The sequence below is a fragment of the Salvelinus fontinalis genome, chromosome 38, assembly GCF_029448725.1.
Source record: "Salvelinus fontinalis isolate EN_2023a chromosome 38, ASM2944872v1, whole genome shotgun sequence".
In the NCBI taxonomy this organism is placed as follows: Eukaryota; Metazoa; Chordata; class Actinopteri; order Salmoniformes; family Salmonidae; genus Salvelinus; species Salvelinus fontinalis.
In genome coordinates this window covers 3,239,421-3,266,391 of record NC_074702.1, presented here as the reverse complement: position 1 = coordinate 3,266,391, position 26,971 = coordinate 3,239,421, and the positions used below count along the sequence as shown (strand labels likewise).

Sequence of the window (26,971 nt, the reverse complement as noted above, 5' to 3'; positions counted from 1 at the left end):
ATAATAAACACTAGGTCAGTCCTATTACATTATTAGTACAATGACAACACTAGGTCAGTCCTATTACCTGGTTATTACATTATTAGTACAATGAAAACACTAGGTCAGTCCTATTACATTATTAGTACAATGACAACACTAGGTCAGTCCTATTACCTGGTTATTACATTATTAGTACAATGAAAACACTAGGTCAGTCCTATTACATTATTAGTATAATGAAAACACTAGGTCAGTCCTATTACATTATTAGTATAATGGAAACACTAGGTCAGTCCTATTACATTATTAGTATAATGGAAACACTAGGTCAGTCCTATTACATTATTAGTATAATAAACACTAGGTCAGTCCTATTACATTATTAGTACAATGACAACACTAGGTCAGTCCTATTACCTGGTTATTACATTATTAGTACAATGACAACACTAGGTCAGTCCTATTACATTATTAGTATAATGGAAACACTAGGTCAGTCCTATTACATTATTAGTATAATGAAAACACTAGGTCAGTCCTATTACATTATTAGTATAATGAACACTAGGTCATTCCTATTACATTATTAGTACAATGACAACACTAGGTCAGTCCTATTACCTGGTTATTACATTATTAGTACAATGAAAACACTAGGTCAGTCCTATTACATTATTAGTATAATAAACACTAGGTCAGTCCTATTACATTATTAGTACAATGACAACACTAGGTCAGTCCTAATACCTGGTTATTACATTATTAGTACAATGAAAACACTAGATCAGTCCTATTACATTATTAGTACAATGACAACACTAGGTCAGTCCTATTACCTGGTTATTACATTATTAGTACAATGAAAACACTAGGTCAGTCCTATTACATTATTAGTACAATGGAAACACTAGGTCAGTCCTATTACATTATTAGTATAATGGAAACACTAGGTCAGTCCTATTACATTATTAGTATAATGGAAACACTAGGTCAGTCCTATTACATTATTAGTATAATGGAAACACTAGGTCAGTCCTATTACATTATTAGTATAATGGAAACACTAGGTCAGTCCTATTACATTATTAGTATAATGGAAACACTAGGTCAGTCCTATTACCTTATTAGTACAATGACAACACTAGGTCAGTCCTATTACCTTATTAGTACAATGACAACACTAGGTCAGTCCTATTACATTATTAGTATAATGGAAACACTAGGTCAGTCCTATTACATTATTAGTATAATGGAAACACTAGGTCAGTCCTATTACATTATTAGTATAATGGAAACACTAGGTCAGTCCTATTACATTATTAGTATAATGAAAACACTAGGTCAGTCCTATTACATTATTAGTATAATGGAAACACTAGGTCAGTCCTATTACCTGGTTATTACATTATTAGTCCAATGGAAACACTAGGTCAGTCCTATTACATTATTAGTATAATAAACACTAGGTCAGTCCTATTACATTATTAGTACAATGACAACACTAGGTCAGTCCTATTACCTGGTTATTACATTATTAGTACAATGAAAACACTAGGTCAGTCCTATTACATTATTAGTATAATGGAAACACTAGGTCAGTCCTATTACATTATTAGTATAATGACAACACTAGGTCAGTCCTATTACATTATTAGTATAATAAACACTAGGTCAGTCCTATTACATTATTAGTACAATGACAACACTAGGTCAGTCCTATTACCTGGTTATTACATTATTAGTATAATGACAACACTAGGTCAGTCCTATTACATTATTAGTATAATAAACACTAGGTCAGTCCTATTACATTATTAGTACAATGACAACACTAGGTCAGTCCTATTACATTATTAGTATAATGGAAACACTAGGTCAGTCCTATTACATTATTAGTATAATGGAAACACTAGGTCAGTCCTATTACCTGGTTATTACATTATTAGTATAATGGAAACACTAGGTCAGTCCTATTACATTATTAGTATAATGACAACACTAGGTCAGTCCTATTACCTGGCTATTACATTATTAGTATAATGACAACACTAGGTCAGTCCTATTACATTATTAGTACAATGACAACACTAGGTCAGTCCTATTACATTATTAGTATAATGGAAACACTAGGTCAGTCCTATTACATTATTAGTATAATGACAACACTAGGTCAGTCCTATTACATTATTAGTATAATGACAACACTAGGTCAGTCCTATTACCTGGCTATTACATTATTAGTATAATGACAACACTAGGTCAGTCCTATTACATTATTAGTACAATGACAACACTAGGTCAGTCCTATTACATTATTAGTACAATGGAAACACTAGGTCAGTCCTATTACATTATTAGTACAATGGAAACACTAGGTCAGTCCTATTACATTATTAGTATAATGGAAACACTAGGTCAGTCCTATTACATTATTAGTACAATGACAACACTAGGTCAGTCCTATTACATTATTAGTATAATGACAACACTAGGTCAGTCCTATTACATTATTAGTATAATGGAAACACTAGGTCAGTCCTATTACATTATTAGTATAATGGAAACACTAGGTCAGTCCTATTACATTATTAGTACAATGACAACACTAGGTCAGTCCTATTACCTGGCTATTACATTATTAGTATAATGACAACACTAGGTCAGTCCTATTAAATTATTAGTATAATGGAAACACTAGGTCAGTCCTATTACATTATTAGTATAATGGAAACACTAGGTCAGTCCTATTACATTATTAGTACAATGACAACACTAGGTCAGTCCTATTACATTATTAGTATAATGGAAACACTAGGTCAGTCCTATTACATTATTAGTATAATGGAAACACTAGGTCAGTCCTATTACATTATTAGTACAATGACAACACTAGGTCAGTCCTATTACCTGGCTATTACATTATTAGTATAATGACAACACTAGGTCAGTCCTATTACATTATTAGTATAATGGAAACACTAGGTCAGTCCTATTACATTATTAGTATAATGGAAACACTAGGTCAGTCCTATTACATTATTAGTATAATGGAAACACTAGGTCAGTCCTATTACATTATTAGTATAATGGAAACACTAGGTCAGTCCTATTACCTTATTAGTATAATGGAAACACTAGGTCAGTCCTATTACATTATTAGTATAATGGAAACACTAGGTCAGTCCTATTACATTATTAGTATAATGGAAACACTAGGTCAGTCCTATTACATTATTAGTATAATGACAACGCTAGGTCAGTCCTATTACATTATTAGTACAATGACAACGCTAGGTCAGTCCTATTACATTATTAGTATAATGGAAACACTAGGTCAGTCCTATTACATTATTAGTATAATGGAAACACTAGGTCAGTCCTATTACATTATTAGTATAATGAAAACACTAGGTCAGTCCTATTACCTGGTTATTACATTATTAGTATAATGGAAACACTAGGTCAGTCCTATTACATTATTAGTATAATGGAAACACTAGGTCAGTCCTATTACATTATTAGTATAATGGAAACACTAGGTCAGTCCTATTACCTTATTAGTATAATGGAAACACTAGGTCAGTCCTATTACATTATTAGTATAATGGAAACACTAGGTCAGTCCTATTACATTATTAGTATAATGGAAACACTAGGTCAGTCCTATTACATTATTAGTATAATGGAAACACTAGGTCAGTCCTATTACATTATTAGTATAATGAAAACACTAGGTCAGTCCTATTACATTATTAGTATAATGGAAACACTAGGTCAGTCCTATTACATTATTAGTATAATGGAAACACTAGGTCAGTCCTATTACCTTATTAGTATAATGGAAACACTAGGTCAGTCCTATTACATTATTAGTATAATGAAAACACTAGGTCAGTCCTATTACCTGGTTATTACATTATTAGTATAATGGAAACACTAGGTCAGTCCTATTACATTATTAGTATAATGGAAACACTAGGTCAGTCCTATTACATTATTAGTACAATGACAACACTAGGTCAGTCCTATTACATTATTAGTATAATGGAAACACTAGGTCAGTCCTATTACATTATTAGTATAATGGAAACACTAGGTCAGTCCTATTACATTATTAGTATAATAAATCATCAGATGATCATGTGCAAGTAGAGATACTGGTGTGCAAAAGAGCAGAAAAGTAAATAAATAAAAGCAGTGTGAGGATGAGGTAGGTAGATTGGGTGGGCTATATACCGATGGACTATGTACAGCTGCAGCGATCGGTTAGCTGCTCAGATAGCAGATGTTTAATTTATTACATTATACAGGTGGACCAGATGGTTACATGAACCCCCAGTTCCCTCGGGAGAAATACAGCTGATCTGTTTTCTACTCTATTATGTTGTAGTCGTTGAATGTTCTAGTATTAAATCAATTCTAGACTTTTAGTTCGCTTTACCGACATCACATGCACACATTTATCATGTTGTTAGAGATTCCTCTACTTTACGAGGGGAAATCCTCTCGTCTTTTTTGAATCAGGAAATATGCGAAAGCCGAGACATTGATGACCGTGACTGATGCAGTGCATGACATCGCCTTCTCCCCTAACCTGGGGCGGTCCTTCCACGTGCTCGCCATAGCAACCAAAGATGTTCGGATCTTTAAGTTGGTACCTTTGCGGTGAGTGTATAAATGTTGATTTTTATTTAAAAAAAAATAACTTTTTACTAACGTTTTCTGACTTTATAGGAGTACATATTGAGTTTTTTAATAGATATTAGCTGTATATATATATTTTTTAAAACTTGCTTTATTGTCTAAGTAGTAGATCACAGCCGTTCAGAGCTCGTACAGTGTCCATATATTATTCTGAGCTGTTCTGCATCTCTCTTGTCCGACAGTAAGGAGAGCAGCTCGACAGGCCCTACTAAATTTGAGGTTCAGATCGTGGCCCAGTTTGACAACCACAACTCCCAGGTGTGGAGAGTCTCCTGGAACATCACCAGCACCTTGCTGGCCTCCTCAGGAGACGACGGCTGTGTCCGACTCTGGAAAGGTGATCTATCTAGACTGAAAAGGCTGTGTCCGACTCTGGGAAGGTGATCTATCTAGTATAGACTGAAAAGGCTGTGTCCGACTCTGGAAAGGTGATGCATCTAGACTGAAAAGGCTGTGTCCCACTCTGGGAAGGTGATTTATCTAGACTGAAAAGGCTGTGTCCCACTCTGGGAAGGTGATCTATCTAGACTGAAAAGGCTGTGTCCCACTCTGGGAAGGTGATCTATCTAGACTGAAAAGGCTGTGTCTCACTCTGGGAAGGTGATCTATATAGTATAGACTGAAAAGGCTGTGTCCCACTCTGGGAAGGTGATCTATCTAGTATAGACTGAAAAGGCTGTGTCCCACTCTGGGAAGGTGATCTATCTAGACTGAAAAGGCTGTGTCCCACTCTGGGAAGGTGATCTATCTAGTATAGACTGAAAAGGCTGTGTCCCACTCTGGGAAGGTGATCTATTTAGACTGAAAAGGCTGTGTCCCACTCTGGGAAGGTGATCTATCTAGTATAGACTGAAAAGGCTGTGTCCCACTCTGGGAAGGTGATCTATCTAGTATAGACTGAAAAGGCTGTGTCCCACTCTGGGAAGGTGATCTATTTAGACTGAAAAGGCTGTGTCCCACTCTGGGAAGGTGATCTATCTAGACTGAAAAGGCTGTGTCCCACTCTGGGAAGGTGATCTATCTAGACTGAAAAGGCTGTGTCCCACTCTGGGAAGGTGATCTATCTAGTATAGACTGAAAAGGCTGTGTCCCACTCTGGGAAGGTGATCTATCTAGACTGAAAAGGCTGTGTCCCACTCTGGGAAGGTGATTTATCTAGTATAGACTGAAAAGGCTGTGTCCCACTCTGGGAAGGTGATCTATCTAGACTGAAAAGGCTGTGTCCCACTCTGGGAAGGTGATCTATCTAGACTGAAAAGGCTGTGTCCCACTCTGGGAAGGTGATCTATATAGACTGAAAAGGCTGTGTCCCACTCTGGGAAGGTGATCTATCTAGACTGAAAAGGCTGTGTCCCACTCTGGGAAGGTGATCTATCTAGACTGAAAAGGCTGTGTCCCACTCTGGGAAGGTGATCTATCTAGACTGAAAAGGCTGTGTCCCAATCTGGGAAGGTGATCTATCTAGTATAGACTGAAAAAGCTGTGTCCGACTCTGGGAAGGTGATCTATTTAGACTGAAAAGGCTGTGTCCCACTCTGGGAAGGTGATCTATCTAGACTGAAAAGGCTGTGTCCCACTCTGGGAAGGTGATCTATCTAGACTGAAAAGGCTGTGTCCCACTCTGGAAAGGTGATCTATCTAGACTGAAAAGGCTGTGTCCCACTCTGGGAAGGTGATCTATCTAGACTGAAAAGGCTGTGTCCCACTCTGGGAAGGTGATCTATCTAGACTGAAAAGGCTGTGTCCCACTCTGGGAAGGTGATCTATCTAGTATAGACTGAAAAGGCTGTGTCCTTGTTCCTGGTTGCTAAAATTTTAATAGTTTGATTCATTTCTGTTTGTGACAATAGCAACTCTAGTGTAATAATTGTACCGTCTAAATCACTGTGAAATATTGTCCATAACCATATTGTATTTTTCGCTGTTTGAATCTGGTGTACAAAAGTTAAAGACACAAAAACCAAATTCAAGACCGAGTAGCATCTAAAATAACAGATCTATAACTTATAGTTCTATGTGTATTTGGTCAGGTCGGCCAAAAAGTTACATATCGCAGCTTAAAGCACAACAACATTGCACAAAATGGATGACATGGTGCCCAAAAAACAGAATGGGTGACATGGTGCACAAAAAACAGAATGGATGACGTAGTGCACAAAAAACAGAATGGATGACGTAGTGCCCAGAAAACAGAATGGATGACGTAGTGCCCAAAAAACAGAATGGGTGACGTAGTGCACAAAAAACAGAATGGATGACATAGTGCACAAAAAACAGAATGGATGACGTAGTGCACAAAAAACAGAATGGATGACGTAGTGCCCAAAAAACAGAATGGATGACATAGTGCACAAAAAACAGAATGGATGACATAGTGCACAAAAAACAGAATGGATGACGTAGTGCACAAAAAACAGAATGGATGACGTAGTGCACAAAAAACAGAATGGATGACATAGTGCACAAAAAACAGAATGGATGACGTAGTGCACAAAAAACAGAATGGATGACGTAGTGCCCAAAAAACAGAATGGATGACGTAGTGCACAAAAAACAGAATGGATGACGTAGTGCCCAAAAAACAGAATGGATGACATAGTGCACAAAAAACAGAATGGATGACGTAGTGCACAAAAAACAGAATGGGTGACATAGTGCACAAAAAACAGAATGGATGACATAGTGCACAGAGAACAGAATGGATGACGTAGTGCCCAAAAAACAGAATGGATGACGTAGTGCACAAAAAACAGAATGGATGACGTAGTGCCCAAAAAACAGAATGGATGACGTAGTGCCCAAAAAACAGAATGGATGACGTAGTGCCCAAAAAACAGAATGGATGACATAGTGCACAAAAAACAGAATGGATGACGTAGTGCACAAAAAACAGAATGGGTGACATAGTGCACAAAAAACAGAATGGATGACATAGTGCACAGAGAACAGAATGGATGACGTAGTGCCCAAAAAACAGAATGGATGACGTAGTGCCCAAAAAACAGAATGGATGACGTAGTGCCCAAAAAACAGAATGGATGACGTAGTGCACAAAAAACAGAATGGATGACATGGTGCACAAAAAACAGAATGGATGACGTAGTGCACAGAGAACAGAATGGGTGACATAGTGCACAAAAAACAGAATGGATGACATAGTGCCCAAAAAACAGAATGGATGACGTAGTGCACAAAAAACAGAATGGGTGACGTAGTGCCCAAAAAACAGAATGGATGACATGGTGCACAAAAAACAGAATGGGTGACGTAGTGCCCAAAAAACAGAATGGATGACATGGTGCACAAAAAACAGAATGGATGACATAGTGCACAAAAAACAGAATGGATGACATAGTGCACAAAAAACAGAATGGATGACGTAGTGCACAGAGAACAGAATGGATGACGTAGTGCACAGAGAACAGAATGGATGACATGGTGCACAAAAAACAGAATGGATGACATAGTGCACAGAGAACAGAATGGATGACGTAGTGCCCAGAGAACAGAATGGATGACATGGTGCACAAAAAACAGAATGGATGACATAGTGCACAGAGAACAGAATGGATGACGTAGTGCCCAGAAAACAGAATGGGTGACATAGTGCACAAAAAACAGAATGGATGACATAGTGCACAGAGAACAGAATGGATGACGTAGTGCCCAGAAAACAGAATGGGTGACATAGTGCACAAAAAACAGAATGGATGACGTAGTGCCCAAAAAACAGAATGGATGACGTAGTGCCCAAAAAACAGAATGGATGACATAGTGCACAGAGAACAGAATGGGTGACATGGTGCACAAAAAACAGAATGGATGACATAGTGCACAGAGAACAGAATGGATGACGTAGTGCCCAGAAAACAGAATGGGTGACATAGTGCACAAAAAACAGAATGGATGACGTAGTGCACAAAAAACAGAATGGATGACATGGTGCACAAAAAACAGAATGGATGACGTAGTGCACAGAGAACAGAATGGGTGACATAGTGCACAAAAAACAGAATGGATGACATGGTGCACAAAAAACAGAATGGATGACGTAGTGCACAAAAAACAGAATGGATGACATAGTGCACAAAAAACAGAATGGATGACATAGTGCACAAAACGGGGACCTGTTTCAGCTTTTCAAAACTTCAGACTAAAATGTTAGAAACGTTTGAGAGCATCTTTTAAATGACTTAACTAGTTTATTATGTCCTGCAACTTAACCAATGACCACTAGTTGGCCAGGCAGCAGGGTTGGGACCAGGCTAACAGTCTATTCAGTCAGTTTAAAGCCAATGGTTTAGCTGAAACGAAATAGAAGTGTCCATCTACTGGTGAACTGTGTAAAGTTCCCCACACATTGACACTGTGTCATTGGTTCCCACCTTTGGTCCCCAGCCAACTACATGGACAACTGGAAGTGTACCGGTATCCTGAAGGGAGACGGGAGTCCAGTCAACGGGTCGTCAGGACAACCCGGTGCCATGAATACCATGGTGGGGTCCACTGTCCAGACCTCCCAGAATGCACTGAACGGCTCTGCTGCAGGAAGGTAGGAGGCCGCGCCCGCTGGTCGGCCCGGGCCAGAGCTGGCGACTGACTGCTTTACTCTCTCTGGGCCTGACTGACCCTGCAGCACTGACCCTGACCCTCCCCTCGCTGGGTCAACTGATCACAACTGACCCCGTGTGTTGCACTCATGCAAAGAGCTTGGCTTGTGGCAAGGCCCAGCAGGTCAGACCCAGCACGTAGGTCCTGTGGTAGGCCCTGTGTCCTCGTTATTAACGGATTGTTTGGGAGGACTGAGGTTTTGTTTGTACAATAATTGTTGTTGATTGTTTGTTGACACAATTTTATGTTGTTGGAACATGAATGTTATTTTGAAGAATATCATATGTTTTTTTTTACATTTTAGATTAGTTATAATTACAGATGTCTGTCATGCTCACATAATGCCCCAGAAACCATCAGATTTTCAATGCATGACATACCAGGGCCAAACCATACAGGCTTGCTAAATTGAATAATTTCCTAATTTGATTTAATCTTATAATAGCATGTATAGAATGTTTGGAGGGCATATTGATAAATAATAAATGTTCATCTTTTCAATACGTTTTTTTATTTATTTATTTTTTACCAAAACGTTGCCAAAGTCTTTGCATGGTGGAGGAATGTCTGGAATATAATCTGGTAATAATCCCTATTAATCTGCTGGTAATCTGCAATTAATCTGAATGAAATAATGACTGGTCAACATGCTAGTGCTTTAATAACACACACAGTTAATATTGCTGAGTTTATATTCATTATTCCACCTAGTACTGTATATTATCATTCAGTTTCCAGACATTATACTCTCTCTCCTAGTACTGTATATTAACATTCAGTTTCCAGACATTATACTCTCTCTCCTAGTACTGTATATTAACATTCAGTTTCCAGACATTATACTCTACTAGTACTGTATATTAACATTCAGTTTCCAGACATTATACTCTCTCTCCTAGTACTGTATATTAACATTCAGTTTCCAGACATTATACTCTCTACTAGTACTGTATATTAACATTCAGTTTCCAGACATTATACTCTACTAGTACTGTATATTAACATTCAGTTTCCAGACATTATACTCTCTCTCCTAGTACTGTATATTAACATTCAGTTTCCAGACATTATACTCTCCTAGTACTGTATATTATCATTCAGTTTCCAGACATTATACTCTCCTAGTACTGTATATTAACATTCAGTTTCCAGACATTATACTCTCTCTCCTAGTACTGTATATTAACATTCAGTTTCCAGACATTATACTCTCTCCTAGTACTGTATATTAACATTCAGTTTCCAGACATTATACTCTCTCTCCTAGTACTGTATATTAACATTCAGTTTCCAGACATTATACTCTCTCTCCTAGTACTGTATATTAACATTCAGTTTCCAGACATTATACTCTCCTAGTACTGTATATTAACATTCAGTTTCCAGACATTATACTCTCCTAGTACTGTATATTATCATTCAGTTTCCAGACATTATACTCTCTCTCCTAGTACTGTATATTAACATTCAGTTTCCAGACATTATACTCTCTCTCCTAGTACTGTATATTAACATTTAGTTTCCAGACATTATACTCTCCTAGTACTGTATATTATCATTCAGTTTCCAGACATTATACTCTCTCTCCTAGTACTGTATATTAACATTCAGTTTCCAGACATTATACTCTCCTAGTACTGTATATTAACATTCAGTTTCCAGACATTATACTCTCTCTCCTAGTACTGTATATTAACATTCAGTTTCCAGACATTATACTCTCTCTCCTAGTACTGTATATTAACATTCAGTTTCCAGACATTATACTCTCCTAGTACTGTATATTAACATTCAGTTTCCAGACATTATACTCTCTCTCCTAGTACTGTATATTAACATTCAGTTTCCAGACATTATACTCTCCTAGTACTGTATATTATCATTCAGTTTCCAGACATTATACTCTCTCTCCTAGTACTATATATTAACATTCAGTTTCCAGACATTATACTCTCTCTCCTAGTACTGTATATTAACATTCAGTTTCCAGACATTATACTCTCTCTCCTAGTACTGTATATTAACATTCAGTTTCCAGACATTATACTCTCTCTCCTAGTACTGTATATTAACATTCAGTTTCCACACATTATACTCTCCTAGTACTGTATATTAACATTCAGTTTCCAGACATTATACTCTCCTAGTACTGTATATTATCATCCAGTTTCCAGACATTATACTCTCTCTCCTAGTACTGTATATTAACATTCAGTTTCCAGACATTATACTCTCCTAGTACTGTATATTATCATCCAGTTTCCAGACATTATACTCTCTCTCCTAGTACTGTATATTAACATTCAGTTTCCAGACATTATACTCTCTCTCCTAGTACTGTATATTATCATTCAGTTTCCAGACATTATACTCTCTCTCCTAGTACTGTATATTAACATTCAGTTTCCAGACATTATACTCTCCTAGTACTGTATATTAACATTCAGTTTCCAGACATTATACTCTCCTAGTACTGTATATTAACATTCAGTTTCCAGACATTATACTCTCTCTCCTAGTACTGTATATTATCATTCAGTTTCCAGACATTATACTCTCTCTCCTAGTACTGTATATTATCATTCAGTTTCCAGACATTATACTCTCCTAGTACTGTATATTATCATTCAGTTTCCAGACATTATACTCTAATAGTACTGTATATTAACATTCAGTTTCCAGACATTATACTCTCTCTCCTAGTACTGTATATTAACATTCAGTTTCCAGACATTATACTCTCTCTCCTAGTACTGTATATTATCATTCAGTTTCCAGACATTATACTCTACTAGTACTGTATATTATCATTCAGTTTCCAGACATTATACTCTCTCTCCTAGTACTGTATATTGGTTCATAAGAAAAGCCTAATAATCCCTCACTTGAGGTGACTGTTCTGCCTTAAAATGCACTCCGTTCTGAAAGGCCTCTGCTAACCTGTTACGTTGTGACGGCATTGTATCGTGTTACGTCTCTCTGTTTTTTTTAAATGACAACCTATTTCTGTACTCTTGTCAATCTTTGATAAATGCATCGTATTGGGATTTTGTTCATGACCGTGTGTAATGTACAATTTCATTCAGACAATCTAATTTTAAATGAAATAGTTTTTTAGCTTGCGTATTATTGTCCCATTTTCAATAAGGTCTCGTCCCTGTGTGGTCTATTGGACGTGAAGGACGCTGCTTGTTGCAGACACACAGGGACGGCCAGAGGATCCCCTTTAGCCCTCGCCTGCGGAGTCCGACTGCCCCGAAGACACTCCACCAGCCTCTTAATCTGAAGCCCTGGTGACCAGCGAGCCCCCTGGCGACCAGCGAGCCCCCTGGCGACCAGCGAGCCCCCTGGCGACCAGCGAGCCCCCTGGCGACCAGCGAACCCCCTGGCGACCAGCCGGCCCCCTGGCGACCAGCCGGCCCCCTGGCGACCAGCGGGCCCCCTGGCGACCAGCCGGCCCCCTGGCGACCAGCGGGCCCCCTGGCGACCAGCCGGCCCCCTGGCGACCAGCCGGCCCCCTGGCGACCAGCGGGCCCCCTGGCGACCAGCGAGCCCCCTGGCGACCAGCGAGCCCCCTGGCGACCATGCATGGACCAGGATGCCACTGCTTCGGCAATACTTACTTCTAATAGGTGTTGCTTTATTTTAGATCAAATGGTATTTGTCACATGTGCCCGAATACAGCAGGTGTAGTAGACCTTACAGTGAAATGCTGATTTAAAAGCCCTTAACCAACAATGCAGTTTTAAGAAAATACCTTTTTAAAAAAAAAGTAAGCGATAAGAAAAACAAAGATTAGCAGTAAATAACAATACCAGCACAGATCTGTAGAACTTCTAAATGAATACCTCACCACAGTCTTCTGTTGTGTTCATGTCTCTGCTGAATACCTCACCACAGTCTTCTGTTGTGTTCATGTCTCTGCTGAATACCTCACCACAGTCTTCTGTTGTGTTCATGTCTCTGCTGAATACCTCACCACAGTCTTCTGTTGTGTTCATGTCTCTGCTGAATACCTCACCACAGTCTTCTGTTGTGTTCATGTCTCTGCTGAATACCTCACCACAGTCTTCTGATGTGTTCATGTCTCTGTTCTGCTGAATACCTCACCACAGTCTTCTGATGTGTTCATGTCTCTGTTCTGCTGAATACCTCACCACAGTCTTCTGTTGTGTTCATGTCTCTGTTCTGCTGAATACAGTGTCTTCTGTTAGTTCTGCTGAATACAGTATCTTCTGTTAGTTCTGCTGAATACATTTTAGCTTCTGCACCTCTTACCCTTCCCTTTTTCTGTTCTGTACAGCCACCGTAGCCTGTTCACGTTCCCCTTTTTCTGTTCTGTACAGCCACCGTAGCCTGTTCACGTTCCCCTTTTTCTGTTCTGTCCAGCCACCGTAGCCTGTTCACGTTCCCCTTTTTCTGTTCTGTACAGCCACCGTAGCCTGTTCACGTTCGTTCCCCTTTTTCTGTTCTGTACAGCCACCGTAGCCTGTTCACGTTCCCCTTTTTCTGTTCTGTACAGCCACCGTAGCCTGTTCACGTTCCCCTTTTTCTGTTCTGTACAGCCACCGTAGCCTGTTCACGTTCGTTCCCCTTTTTCTGTTCTGTACAGCCACCGTAGCCTGTTCACATTCCCCCTTTTCTGTTCTTTACAGCCACCATAGCCTGTTCACGTTCGTTCCCCTTTTTCCTATTTTAATTCACTTCTCATTTCTCTGTTTTTGTTTATTTCTTTGTATCCCATTGTTGTCCTGTTTCCTGTCTGTTCCCTGTTCCTGTCTGTTGTTTCAGGTATTTCTTCCCCCCTCTGGATGCCCCCAGGGCAGGGTCCAGGTACGGCCACCTGCTGCCCCCACCCTCTCTGATAGAGCACTCTGATGCCCAGTTCAGCACCCCCCGGTTCCCCCACAGCCAGCTCCCCTAGTCCCCCCTGTCCATCCATGGCCAGCCCCCCCAATCCCCTCTGTCCCTGCACAGACTGTACTCACACTCTAGAGCCCTCAACACCCTGCCTGAACACCGCTGACCCTCCAGAGCCCTCAACACCCTGCCTGAACACGGCTGACCCCTCAACACCCTGCCTGAACACCGCTGACCCTCCAGAGCCCTCAACACCCTGCCTGAACACGGCTGACCCCTCAACACCCTGCCTGAACACCACTGACCCCTCAACACCCTGCCTGAACACCACTGACCCCTCAACACCCTGCCTGAACACCACTGACCCCTCAACACCCTGCCTGAACACCACTGACCCTCCAGAGTCCTCAACACCCTGCCTGAACACCACTGACCCCTCAACACCCTGCCTGAACACCACTGACCCCTCAACACCCTGCCTGAACACCACTGACCCCTCAACACCCTGCCTGAACACCACTGACCCTCCAGACCCCTCAACACCCTGCCTGAACACCACTGACCCCTCAACACCCTGCCTGAACACCACTGACCCTCCAGAGTCCTCAACACCCTGCCTGAACACCACTGACCCTCCAGACCCCTCAACACCCTGCCTGAACACGGCTGACTGGGATGGTACTCTTCTTCTTAGTGACTAATCAAAAGAAGACCATCCCCTCTCCCAGAACAGTTTGGTTGGTGCATAAAACCAGGTGAATCTTGATAAGCAAAAATGTAATGATTTCTTAGACTGTTTGTTTACGATAGTCCCTCCATAATATAAACAGCCCTGGTGCTGACTGACAATTCTCCTCGCCGTCAGTCGGCCTCCCCGTCAGTCGGCCTCCCCGTCAGTCGGTCAGTCTGCCTCCCCGGCAGTCTGCCTCCCCGGCAGTCTGCCTCCCCGTCAGTCTGCCCGGATGTAGTCACCCAGAGGTGTGAGTGATGATTCCCTAGATATATCTGATTTCTGTTTTTATTTCATTAAAAACTAACATGCTGGTTTACTTCGGTGCCTGTGGTTCAAACTCACATCAATGTGTTGTTATAAGACCGCGGCTCTGTGTATGTTCCCGTGTGTGTGTGTTGTTCCTGTGTGTGTAGTTCCTGTGTGTGTGTTTAATTTCAAGCCTAATGTTGTTTCATTAATGAAATGGGGGATAGTCGATGCATATGAGATGGATTTTAAAGAATAAATGCTCATTTAAATGTCTCTACTGACTATAGCATCACCACAGTAACATTAAAACCCAACGCTGTTATACAATGTAGCTGTGTATCCGATGCACGTGTGCATTCACTGTGCCATCCATGAATTACCATGTGAATCAGCCTTTACACTCACTATGTGCCATCCATGAATTACCATGTGAATCAGCCTTTACACTCACAATGTGCCATCCATGAATTACCATGTGAATCATCCTTTACACTCACTATGCCATCCATGAATTACCATGTGAATCATCCTTTACACTCACTATGTGCCATCCATGAATTACCATGTGAATCAGCCTTTACACTCACTATGTGCCATCCATGAATTACCATGTGAATCAGCCTTTACACTCACTATGTGCCATCCATGAATTACCATGTGAATCAGCCTTTACACTCACTGTGCCATCCATGAATTACCATGTGAATCAGCCTTTACACTCACTATGTGCCATCCATGAATTACCATGTGAATCAGCCTTTACACTCACTATGTGCCATCCATGAATTACCATGTGAATCAGCCTTTACACTCACTATGTGCCATCCATGAATTACCATGTGAATCAGCCTTTACACTCACTGTGCCATCCATGAATTACCATGTGAATCAGCCTTTACACTCACTATGTGCCATCCATGAATTACCATGTGAATCAGCCTTTACACTCACTATGTGCCATCCATGAATTACCATGTGAATCAGCCTTTACACTCACAATGTGCCATCCATGAATTACCATGTGAATCAGCCTTTACACTCACTATGTGCCATCCATGAATTACCATGTGAATCAGCCTTTACACTCACTATGTGCCATCCATGAATTACCATGTGAATCAGCCTTTACACTCACTATGTGCCATCCATGAATTACCATGTGAATCATCCTTTACACTCACTATGTGCCATCCATGAATTACCATGTGAATCATCCTTTACACTCACTATGTGCCATCCATGAATTACCAAGTGAATCAGCCTTTACACTCACTATGTGCCAACCATGAATTACCATGTGAATCAGCCTTTACACTCACTATGTGCCATCCATGAATTACCATGTGAATCAGCCTTTACACTCACTATGTGCCATCCATGAATTACCATGTGAATCAGCCTTTACACTCACTATGTGCCATCCATGAATTACCATGTGAATCAGCCTTTACACTCACTATGTGCCATCCATGAATTACCATGTGAATCAGCCTTTACACTCACTATGTGCCATCCATGAATTACCATGTGAATCAGCCTTTACACTCACTATGTGCCATCCATGAATTACCATGTGAATCAGCCTTTACACTCACTATGTGCCATCCATGAATTACCATGTGAATCAGCCTTTACACTCACTATGTGCCATCCATGAATTACCATGTGAATCATCCTTTACACTCACTATGTGCCATCCATGAATTACCATGTGAATCAGCCTTTACACTCACTATGTGCCATCCATGAATTACCATGTGAATCAGCCTTTACACTCACTATGTGCCATCCATGAATTACCATGTGAATCAGCCTTTACACTCACTATGTGCCATCCATGAATTACCATGTGAATCAGCCTTTACACTCACTATGTGCCATCCATGAATTACCATGTGAATCAGCCTTTACACTCACTATGTGCCATCCATGAATTACCATGTGAATCATCCTTTACACTCACTATGTGCCATCCATGAATTACCATGTGAATCAGCCTTTACACTCACTATGTGCCATCCATGAATTACCATGTGAATCATCCTTTACACTCACTATGTGCCATCCATGAATTACCATGTGAATCAGCCTTTACACTCACTATGTGCCATCCATGAATTACCATGTGAATCAGCCTTTACACTCACAATGTCACATCCATAAATGACTACCGTGTGAATCAGCCTTTACACTCACAATGTGACATCCATAAATGACTACCATGTGAATCAGCCTTTACAATAATAGTGATCCAGAGGCATCACATGGTCTGAGCCTGGATTCTGATTTTGAAACCCCTGAGCACTACATTCTAACACTGTGTTTCTCTCATGATACTATCAGACTGAGAGTCCTGAGCACTTTACATTCTAACACTGGGTTTCTCTCATGATACTATCAGACTGAGGGTCCTGAACACTTTACATTCTAACACTGGGTTTCTCTCATGATACTATCAGACTGAGGGTCCTGAACACTTTACATTCTAACACTGGGTTTCTCTCATGATACTATCAGACTGAGGGTCCTGAACACTTTACATTCTAACACTGGGTTTCTCTCATGATACTATCAGACTGAGGGTCCTGAACACTTTACATTCTAACACTGGGTTTCTCTCATGATACTATCAGACTGAGGGTCCTGAACACTTTACATTCTAACACTGGGTTTCTCTCATGATACTATCAGACTGAGGGATCCTGAGCACTTTACATTATGAAACTGTCTGTCGTTCTCATACTGTACACAAATCACAGCAAGTATCTCCTGAAGTCTAGAAAGATGGGAGTCGGTCAGAATTGGTATGGTGTATTCACTGTGCAGCTGTCAGCTAGCCAAGTGATGGTTGCAGCTGCTGTGGGGAACATATGATACTCCTGTAAGTTCCTGACCACTCCTTAGGATGTATGATACGGTATGGATGCTATTGAATCTGCAACAAGCGCTACACATTTTGAATATATATCACATACATTTCATGAGCAAGAATAATATACCATATAACTATATATCACAATTAGTTGATGAGAAGAACTTCAATCCAATGCTATACTTTCAGAATGTAAGGACCATATCTGGTAAGGACATTGATCTGGTTAGTATATATATATTGGTCTCTACAATTGAACTAATTATAGTTAAATGACAGGATAACAATCCAATGGTGATACACCATTTCACACGGTCAAGGAGGTTAGTCCAATCAAAACGTCTCTTTCTATCTCCGTCCCGCCCACAGTGATGGTCGCTTAGCGCGGGCTTCCTGTGATTGATCCAACGGAATACTGTGTTTCTCCGAGGCTACTGGTCAGGTTTGTTACCGACAATATGTTACAATTATAACTGGCTAGTAAAACACGGTATTGTTTTTAACTTTTCGTTACTTGTGTTGTGAAATAATCACTTAAACGTGTTGCTACTTTAGAAACAGTAACGTTACGGTGTGGACTTCATGTCTTGCGGCTTCGTCTCGTAAATTTCTGCGAGTCGGTTTTAACTCGGGAGAGAGAAGTTTCTTCATTTGTTGTGAAAATTGTCGCGCTGTTTACTTGAGGTATTTTGGTAAAGTACTGGCCTTAAACTATTCAGTAAGTTAGAAAACGGTTTATTTGTGTGTACACCCACTTTGGCTAAAGTGTTTGTAGCTAACTAACTAGCCTTGACAAACTTTCCTCTGTGTCAACACAAGTTTGTTTTGCCAGGCCACAACGACAACTTTGAGGTATCTAACGTTAGCTACTATATCTGTCCATCTAATATTCATCTAGTTGGAACAATGTGGGAGTCTCTTGTTTTTGATTAACTTGTTGCTTGAGTTTGGACCGGAGTCAAATGACTACTTCAGTGTCTTTGACATTGCCGTCATGTGAACATCACAAGGAGGAATCTACATGGCGGTTTTAGTTCTGACTACAACACACTTGCCACTATGAACTGAGGTGTTGCTCGTCCGACTGACATGTTTATCAGCAATTGTGATGAATGTTTTTTTCCCCTCTCCACTCAGTTGATGGTCTGCAGTAGAACCTGAGGTAGCGGGCCTAACCGTAGCCCCGACATCATGACCGAGAGTTTCAGCAACATCGAGGATGAGGCGTTCCCCAGTTTCCTGTCTAGCTCTGTGGGCAGCAGCCGTGCCACCCTGGGGAACGTCACCCTGGGCTCCACCCTGGGGCTGCCCGTAGCTGCCTCCACCATGGCTAAAATTAGAGCTGGGGCTGACAACAGGTGGGTCAGCAGCACCACTTACCACCACCCCTCACATCAACAACAATGTTAGTGGAACACAAGGCCCTGCAGAACTATAGGGGTTCTGGCTCAGTACCTTCTAATACAGCGTTACCGTTATGTAGCTCTGATCAGTGTTCATAACAATCTGACTACTAAAAATGAATCTCGTTTCTCTCCAGAGTAAATGCTGTCCAGGCGTCATATCTGGAGGACGGACGGCTCTCTCTGGCTAACTCTCAGTCCTACAACAAGGAACAGGGGAAATTTGCCCTCAGCTTCAAAGATGAGCTGTGAGTATCAAGAGTTTTAGCAGCAGTGAAAGACATGTCATGCAGGACTCTATGCTGACTTGTTTTCCAAGGGGCACATGTACTCCGAAGTTGAAAAATGTAAGGAGCAGATAATGATATTCAGGAGCAAGGTGAATTTTTCCCCCCAGGTATTAATGATAAGAATTGTCAGCAATTACAAAATACAGGGTGAAGGAGCCCCAGATAAATACAGGGTGAAGGAGCCCCCGGAGAAGTACAGGGTTAAGGAGCCCCCGGAGAAGTACAGGGTTAAGGAGCCCCCGGAGAAGTACAGGGTTAAGGAGCCCCCGGAGAAGTACAGGGTTAAGGAGCCCCCGGAGAAGTACAGGGTTAAGGAGCCCCCGGAGAAGTACAGGGTTAAGGAGCCCCCGGAGAAGTACAGGGTTAAGGAGCCCCCAGAGAAGTACAGGGTTAAGGAGCCCCCGGAGAAGTACAGGGTTAAGGAGCCCCCGGAGAAGTACAGGGTTAAGGAGCCCCCGGAGAAGTACAGGGTTAAGGAGCCGACGTACTGCGGTTAGGGATGTGTTTTCTTCAGTGAATGATGTTGCTAACATGGATCCCCTCTCTGTCTCTCGCTCCACCTCTCAGAGATAATGCAGATGACTTCATAGCAGCCCACCGGTTCTCAGACATGCTGGTGAAGGTGAATCTGGACGAGACCGAGCCCAGGACTAGAGCCTCCTCCCTCGGCCCCAACACACAGACTGGGCCTCTCCCTGGAAGACACTCTGAACATGGAGACGGTAACACTGTACCATTTACCTTGGTTTGCGTTTCTGTGCGGCTCAGTTGGTAGAGCATGGTGCATGCAAGGCCAGGGTCGTGGGTTCGGTTCCAGGGTCACCCATTAGTCAAATGGTATCCACGCGTCACGAAGTGGCTTTGAATAAAAGCATCTGCTAAATGGCATTTATTATTTTTATTATTAGCAGTAGTGGTAGTATTGTTAGTATTAGTGGTATTATTAGTAGTGGTATTATTATTATTAGTAGTGGTAGTATTGTTAGTAGTAGTGGTATTATTATTAGTAGTGGTAGTATTGTTAGTATTAGTGGTATTATTAGTAGTGGTATTATTAGTAGTGGTATTATTATTATTAGTAGTGGTATTATTATTAGTAGTAGTGGTAGTATTATTAGTAGTGGTAGTATTATTAGTAGTGGTAGTATTGTTAGTATTAGTGGTATTATTAGTAGTGGTATTATTAGTAGTAGTAGTGGTAGTATTGTTAGTATTAGTGGTATTATTAGTAGTGGTATTATTAGTAGTGGTATTATTATTAGTAGTGGTATTATTATTAGTAGTGGTAGTATTGTTAGTATTAGTGGTATTATTAGTAGTGGTATTATTAGTAGTGGTATTATTAGTAGTGGTATTATTATTAGTAGTAGTGGTAGTATTATTAGTAGTGGTAGTATTATTAGTAGTGGTAGTATTGTTAGTATTAGTGGTATTATTAGTAGTGGTAGTATTATTAGTAGTGGTAGTGGTATTATTATTAGTAGTAGTGGTAGTATTGTTAGTATTAGTGGTATTATTAGTAGTGGTATTATTAGTAGTGGTATTATTAGTAGTGGTATTATTAGTAGTGGTATTATTATTAGTAGTGGTATTATTATTAGTAGTGGTAGTATTGTTAGTATTAGTGGTATTATTAGTAGTGGTATTATTAGTAGTGGTATTATTAGTAGTGGTATTATTATTAGTAGTAGTGGTAGTATTATTAGTAGTGGTAGTATTGTTAGTATTAGTGGTATTATTAGTAGTGGTATTATTATTAGTAGTAGTGGTAGTATTGTTAGTATTAGTGGTATTATTAGTAGTGGTATTATTATTAGTAGTAGTGGTAGTATTGTTAGTATTAGTGGTATTATTAGTAGTGGTATTATTATTAGTAGTAGTGGTAGTATTGTTAGTATTAGTGGTATTAGTAGTAGTGGTATTATTATTAGTAGTGGTAGTATTGTTAGTATTAGTGGTATTATTAGTAGTGGTATTATTAGTAGTGGTATTATTATTAGTAGTGGTATTATTATTAGTAGTAGTGGTAGTATTGTTAGTATTAGTGGTATTATTAGTAGTGGTATTATTATTAGTAGTGGTAGTATTGTTAGTATTAGTGGTATTATTAGTAGTGGTAATAGTATTATTATTATTAGTAGTATTATTGGTATTATTATTATTATTGGGTTGAGAGGTAAACCTGATGTACCACGTGGTCTTGATTAACTCTCCGTCCTTCACTAGTTGATAGATCAGTGATGTCCATCAGGCTGGTCTCCGTCCTTCACTAGTTGATAGATCAGTGATGTCCATCAGGCTGGTCTCCGTCCTTCACTAGTTGATAGATCAGTGATGTCCATCAGGCTGGTCTCTGTCCTTCACTAGTTGATAGATCAGTGATGTCCATCAGGCTGGTCTCCGTCCTTCACTAGTTGATAGATCAGTATGTCCATCAGGCTGGTCTCTGTCCTTCACTAGTTGATAGATCAGTATGTCCATCAGGCTGGTCTCTGTCCTTCACTAGTTGATAGATCAGTGATGTCCATCAGGCTGGTCTCCGTCCTTCACTAGTTGATAGATCAGTATGTCCATCAGGCTGGTCTCCGTCCTTCACTAGTTGATAGATCAGTGATGTCCATCAGGCTGGTCTCCGTCCTTCACTAGTTGATAGATCAGTGATGTCCATCAGGCTGGTCTCCGTCCTCCACTAGTTGATAGAGCAGTGATGTCCATCAGGCTGGTCTCCGTCCTCCACTAGTTGATAGATCAGTGATGTCCATCAGGCTGGTCTCCGTCCTTCACTAGTTGATAGAGCAGTGATGTCCATCAGGCTGGTCTCCGTCCTTCACTAGTTGATAGATCAGTGATGTCCATCAGGCTGGTCTCCGTCCTTCACTAGTTGATAGATCAGTGATGTCCATCAGGCTGGTCTCCGTCCTCCACTAGTTGATAGATCAGTGATGTCCATCAGGCTGGGCTCTGTCCTTCACTAGTTGATAGATCAGTATGTCCATCAGGCTGGTCTCTGTCCTTCACTAGTTGATAGATCAGTGATGTCCATCAGGCTGGGCTCTGTCCTTCACTAGTTGATAGATCAGTATGTCCATCAGGCTGGTCTCTGTCCTTCACTAGTTGATAGATCAGTGATGTCCATCAGGCTGGTCTCCGTCCTTCACTAGTTGATAGATCAGTATGTCCATCAGGCTGGTCTCTGTCCTTCACTAGTTGATAGATCAGTGATGTCCATCAGGCTGGTCTCCGTCCTTCACTAGTTGATAGATCAGTTATGTCCATCAGGCTGGTCTCCGTCCTCCACTAGTTGATAGATCAGTATGTCCATCAGGCTGGGCTCTGTCCTTCACTAGTTGATAGATCAGTATGTCCATCAGGCTGGTCTCTGTCCTTCACTAGTTGATAGATCAGTATGTCCATCAGGCTGGTCTCTGTCCTTCACTAGTTGATAGATCAGTGATATCCATCAGGCTGGTCTCTGTCCTTCACTAGTTGATAGATCAGTGATGTCCATCAGGCTGGTCTCTGTCCTTCACTAGTTGATAGATCAGTGATGTCCATCAGGCTGGTCTCCGTCCTTCACTAGTTGATAGATCAGTGATGTCCATCAGGCTGGTCTCCGTCCTTCACTAGTTGATAGATCAGTGATGTCCATCAGGCTGGTCTCTGTCCTTCACTAGTTGATAGATCAGTGATGTCCATCAGGCTGGTCTCTGTCCTTCACTAGTTGATAGATCAGTGATGTCCATCAGGCTGGGCTCTGTCCTTCACTAGTTGATAGATCAGTGATGTCCATCAGGCTGGTCTCCGTCCTTCACTAGTTGATAGATCAGTATGTCCATCAGGCTGGTCTCTGTCCTTCACTAGTTGATAGATCAGTGATGTCCATCAGGCTGGTCTCTGTCCTTCACTAGTTGATAGATCAGTGATGTCCATCAGGCTGGTCTCCGTCCTTCACTAGTTGATAGATCAGTGATGTCCATCAGGCTGGTCTCTGTCCTTCACTAGTTGATAGATCAGTGATGTCCATCAGGCTGGTCTCCGTCCTTCACTAGTTGATAGATCAGTGATGTCCATCAGGCTGGTCTCCGTCCTTCACTAGTTGATAGATCAGTGATGTCCATCAGGCTGGTCTCTGTCCTTCACTAGTTGATAGATCAGTGATGTCCATCAGGCTGGTCTCTGTCCTTCACTAGTTGATAGATCAGTATGTCCATCAGGCTGGTCTCCATCCTTCACTAGTTGATAGATCAGTGATGTCCATCAGGCTGGTCTCTGTCCTTCACTAGTTGATAGATCAGTGATGTCCGTCAGGCTGGTCTCTGTCCTTCACTAGTTGATAGATCAGTGATGTCCATCAGGCTGGTCTCCGTCCTTCACTAGTTGATAGATCAGTGATGTCCATCAGGCTGGTCTCCGTCCTTCACTAGTTGATAGATCAGTGATGTCCATCAGGCTGGTCTCCGTCCTTCACTAGTTGATAGATCAGTGATGTCCATCAGGCTGGTCTCCGCACTCCACTAGTTGATAGATCAGTGATGTCCATCAGGCTGGTCTCCGTCCTTCACTAGTTGATAGATCAGTGATGTCCATCAGGCTGGTCTCCGTCCTTCACTAGTTGATAGATCAGTGATGTCCATCAGGCTGGTCTCCGTCCTTCACTAGTTGATAGATCAGTGATGTCCATCAGGCTGGTCTCCGTCCTTCACTAGTTGATAGATCAGTATGTCCATAAGGCTGGTCTCTGTCCTTCACTAGTTGATAGATCAGTGATGTCCATCAGGCTGGTCTCTGTCCTTCACTAGTTGATAGATCAGTGATGTCCATCAGGCTGGTCTCTGTCCTTCACTAGTCGATAGATCAGTGATGTCCATCAGGCTGGTCTCCGTCCTTCACTAGTTGATAGATCAGTGATGTCCATCAGGCTGGTCTCTGTCCTTCACTAGTTGATAGATCAGTGATGTCCATCAGGCTGGTCTCCGTCCTTCACTAGTTGATAGATCAGTGATGTCCATCAGGCTGGTCTCCGCACTCCACTAGTTGATAGATCAGTGATGTCCATCAGGCTGGTCTCCGTCCTTCACTAGTTGATAGATCAGTGATGTCCATCAGGCTGGTCTCCGTCCTTCACTAGTTGATAGATCAGTGATGTCCATCAGGCTGGTCTCCGTCCTTCACTAGTTGATAGATCAGTGATGTCCATCAGGCTGGTCTCCGTCCTTCACTAGTTGATAGATCAGTGATGTCCATCAGGCTGGTCTCCGTCCTTCACTAGTTGATAGATCAGTATGTCCATAAGAATGGTCTCTGTCCTTCACTAGTTGATAGATCAGTGATGTCCATCAGGCTGGTCTCCGTCCTTCACTAGTTGATAGATCAGTGATGTCCATCAGGCTGGTCTCCGTCCTTCACTAGTTGATAGATCAGTGATGTCCATCAGGCTGGTCTCCGTCCTTCACTAGTTGATAGATCAGTATGTCCATAAGGCTGGTCTCTGTCCTTCACTAGTTGATAGATCAGTGATGTCCATCAGGCTGGTCTCCGTCCTTCACTAGTTGATAGATCAGTATGTCCATCAGGCTGGTCTCCGTCCTTCACTAGTTGATAGATCAGTGATGTCCATCAGGCTGGTCTCCGTCCTTCACTAGTTGATAGATCAGTGATGTCCATCAGGCTGGTCTCCGTCCTTCACTAGTTGATAGATCAGTATGTCCATAAGGCTGGTCTCTGTCCTTCACTAGTTGATAGATCAGTGATGTCCATCAGGCTGGTCTCCGTCCTTCACTAGTTGATAGATCAGTGATGTCCATCAGGCTGGTCTCCGTCCTTCACTAGTTGATAGATCAGTGATGTCCATCAGGCTGGTCTCTGTCCTTCACTAGTTGATAGATCAGTGATGTCCATCAGGCTGGTCTATGTTCTTCACTAGTTGATAGATCAGTATGTCCATCAGGCTGGTGTGCTATGTTAGCTAACTGAACTGAATTTCTCATCTCCCTATCAGATCACTCTACGGGGCGGCTGACCTTCACCAACCTGGTTAATAGGGACTTTATGGATCTAAAGGTATCACACACTCTCAATGTTGTCTCATTAGCTTTTAGAGGGGTCTCCTTCCCCCTGTCCAGACCTTTAGGGTCCAGTATGGGTGGTAGCCTCCCCCTGTCCAGGCCTTTAGGGTCCAGGCCTTTAGGGTCCAGTATGGGTGGTAGCCACCTCTCCTTCCCCCTGTCCAGACCTTTGGGGTCCAGGCCTTTGGGGTCCAGTATGGGTGGTAGCCACCTCTCCCTCCCCCTGTCCAGACCTTTAGGGTCCAGTATGGGAGGTAGCCACCTCTCCCTCCCCCTGTCCAGACCTTTAGGGTCCAGTATGGGTGGTAGCCTCCCCCTGTCCAGGCCTTTAGGGTCCAGGCCTTTAGGGTCCAGTATGGGTGGTAGCCACCTCTCCTTCCCCCTGTCCAGGCCTTTAGGGTCCAGTATGGGTGGTAGCCACCTCTCCTTCCCCCTGTCCAGGCCTTTAGGGTCCAGTATGGGTGGTAGCCTCCCCCTGTCCAGACCTTTAGGGTCCAGTATGGGTGGTAGCCTCCCCCTGTCCAGGCCTTTAGGGTCCAGGCCTTTAGGGTCCAGTATGGGTGGTAGCCACCTCTCCTTCCCCCTGTCCAGACCTTTGGGGTCCAGGCCTTTGGGGTCCAGTATGGGTGGTAGCCACCTCTCCCTCCCCCTGTCCAGACCTTTAGGGTCCAGTATGGGAGGTAGCCACCTCTCCCTCCCCCTGTCCAGACCTTTAGGGTCCAGTATGGGTGGTAGCCTCCCCCTGTCCAGGCCTTTAGGGTCCAGGCCTTTAGGGTCCAGTATGGGTGGTAGCCACCTCTCCTTCCCCCTGTCCAGGCCTTTAGGGTCCAGTATGGGTGGTAGCCACCTCTCCTTCCCCCTGTCCAGGCCTTTAGGGTCCAGTATGGGTGGTAGCCTCCCCCTGTCCAGACCTTTAGGTTCCAGTATGGGTGGTAGCCTCCCCCTGTCCAGACCTTTAGGGTCCAGTATGGGTGGTAGCCACCTCTCCTCCCCCTGTCCAGACCTTTAGGGTCCAGTATGGGTGGTAGCCTCCCCCTGTCCAGACCTTTAGGGTCCAGTATGGGTGGTAGCCACCTCTCCTCCCCCTGTCCAGGCCTTTAGGGTCCGGTATGGGTGGTAGCCTCCCCCTGTCCAGACCTTTAGGGTCCAGTATGGGTGGTAGCCACCTCTCCTTCCCCCTGTCCAGGCCTTTAGGGTCCAGT

At 42.1% G+C, this 26,971-nt stretch overlaps 1 protein-coding gene across 12 annotated transcripts in view; it reads left to right on the top strand.

Annotated features, from left to right (window-relative positions):
- Window positions 1–26,971, top strand: part of LOC129837541 (nucleoporin SEH1-like) — a 168,329-nt gene that overhangs the window by 3,751 nt on the left and 137,607 nt on the right. For 4 of the 12 annotated variants that reach the window (XM_055903816.1, XM_055903817.1, XM_055903818.1 and 1 more), the window contains exons 1-5: window positions 18,372–18,729; window positions 19,149–19,369; window positions 19,552–19,662; window positions 20,272–20,426; window positions 25,703–25,764. In XM_055903816.1, coding sequence (XP_055759791.1) covers window positions 19,203–19,369; window positions 19,552–19,662; window positions 20,272–20,426; window positions 25,703–25,764 — 495 coding nt within the window. In that variant the 5' untranslated portion in view covers window positions 18,372–18,729; window positions 19,149–19,202. Of the gene's footprint in view, window positions 1–4,506; window positions 4,648–4,868; window positions 5,024–9,084; window positions 9,239–12,445; window positions 12,588–14,088; window positions 15,413–18,352; window positions 18,730–19,148; window positions 19,370–19,551; window positions 19,663–20,271; window positions 20,427–25,702; window positions 25,765–26,971 lie in introns of those variants that run through there. The other 8 variants (XM_055903827.1, XM_055903815.1, XM_055903819.1 and 5 more) reach the window with 8 other exon arrangements.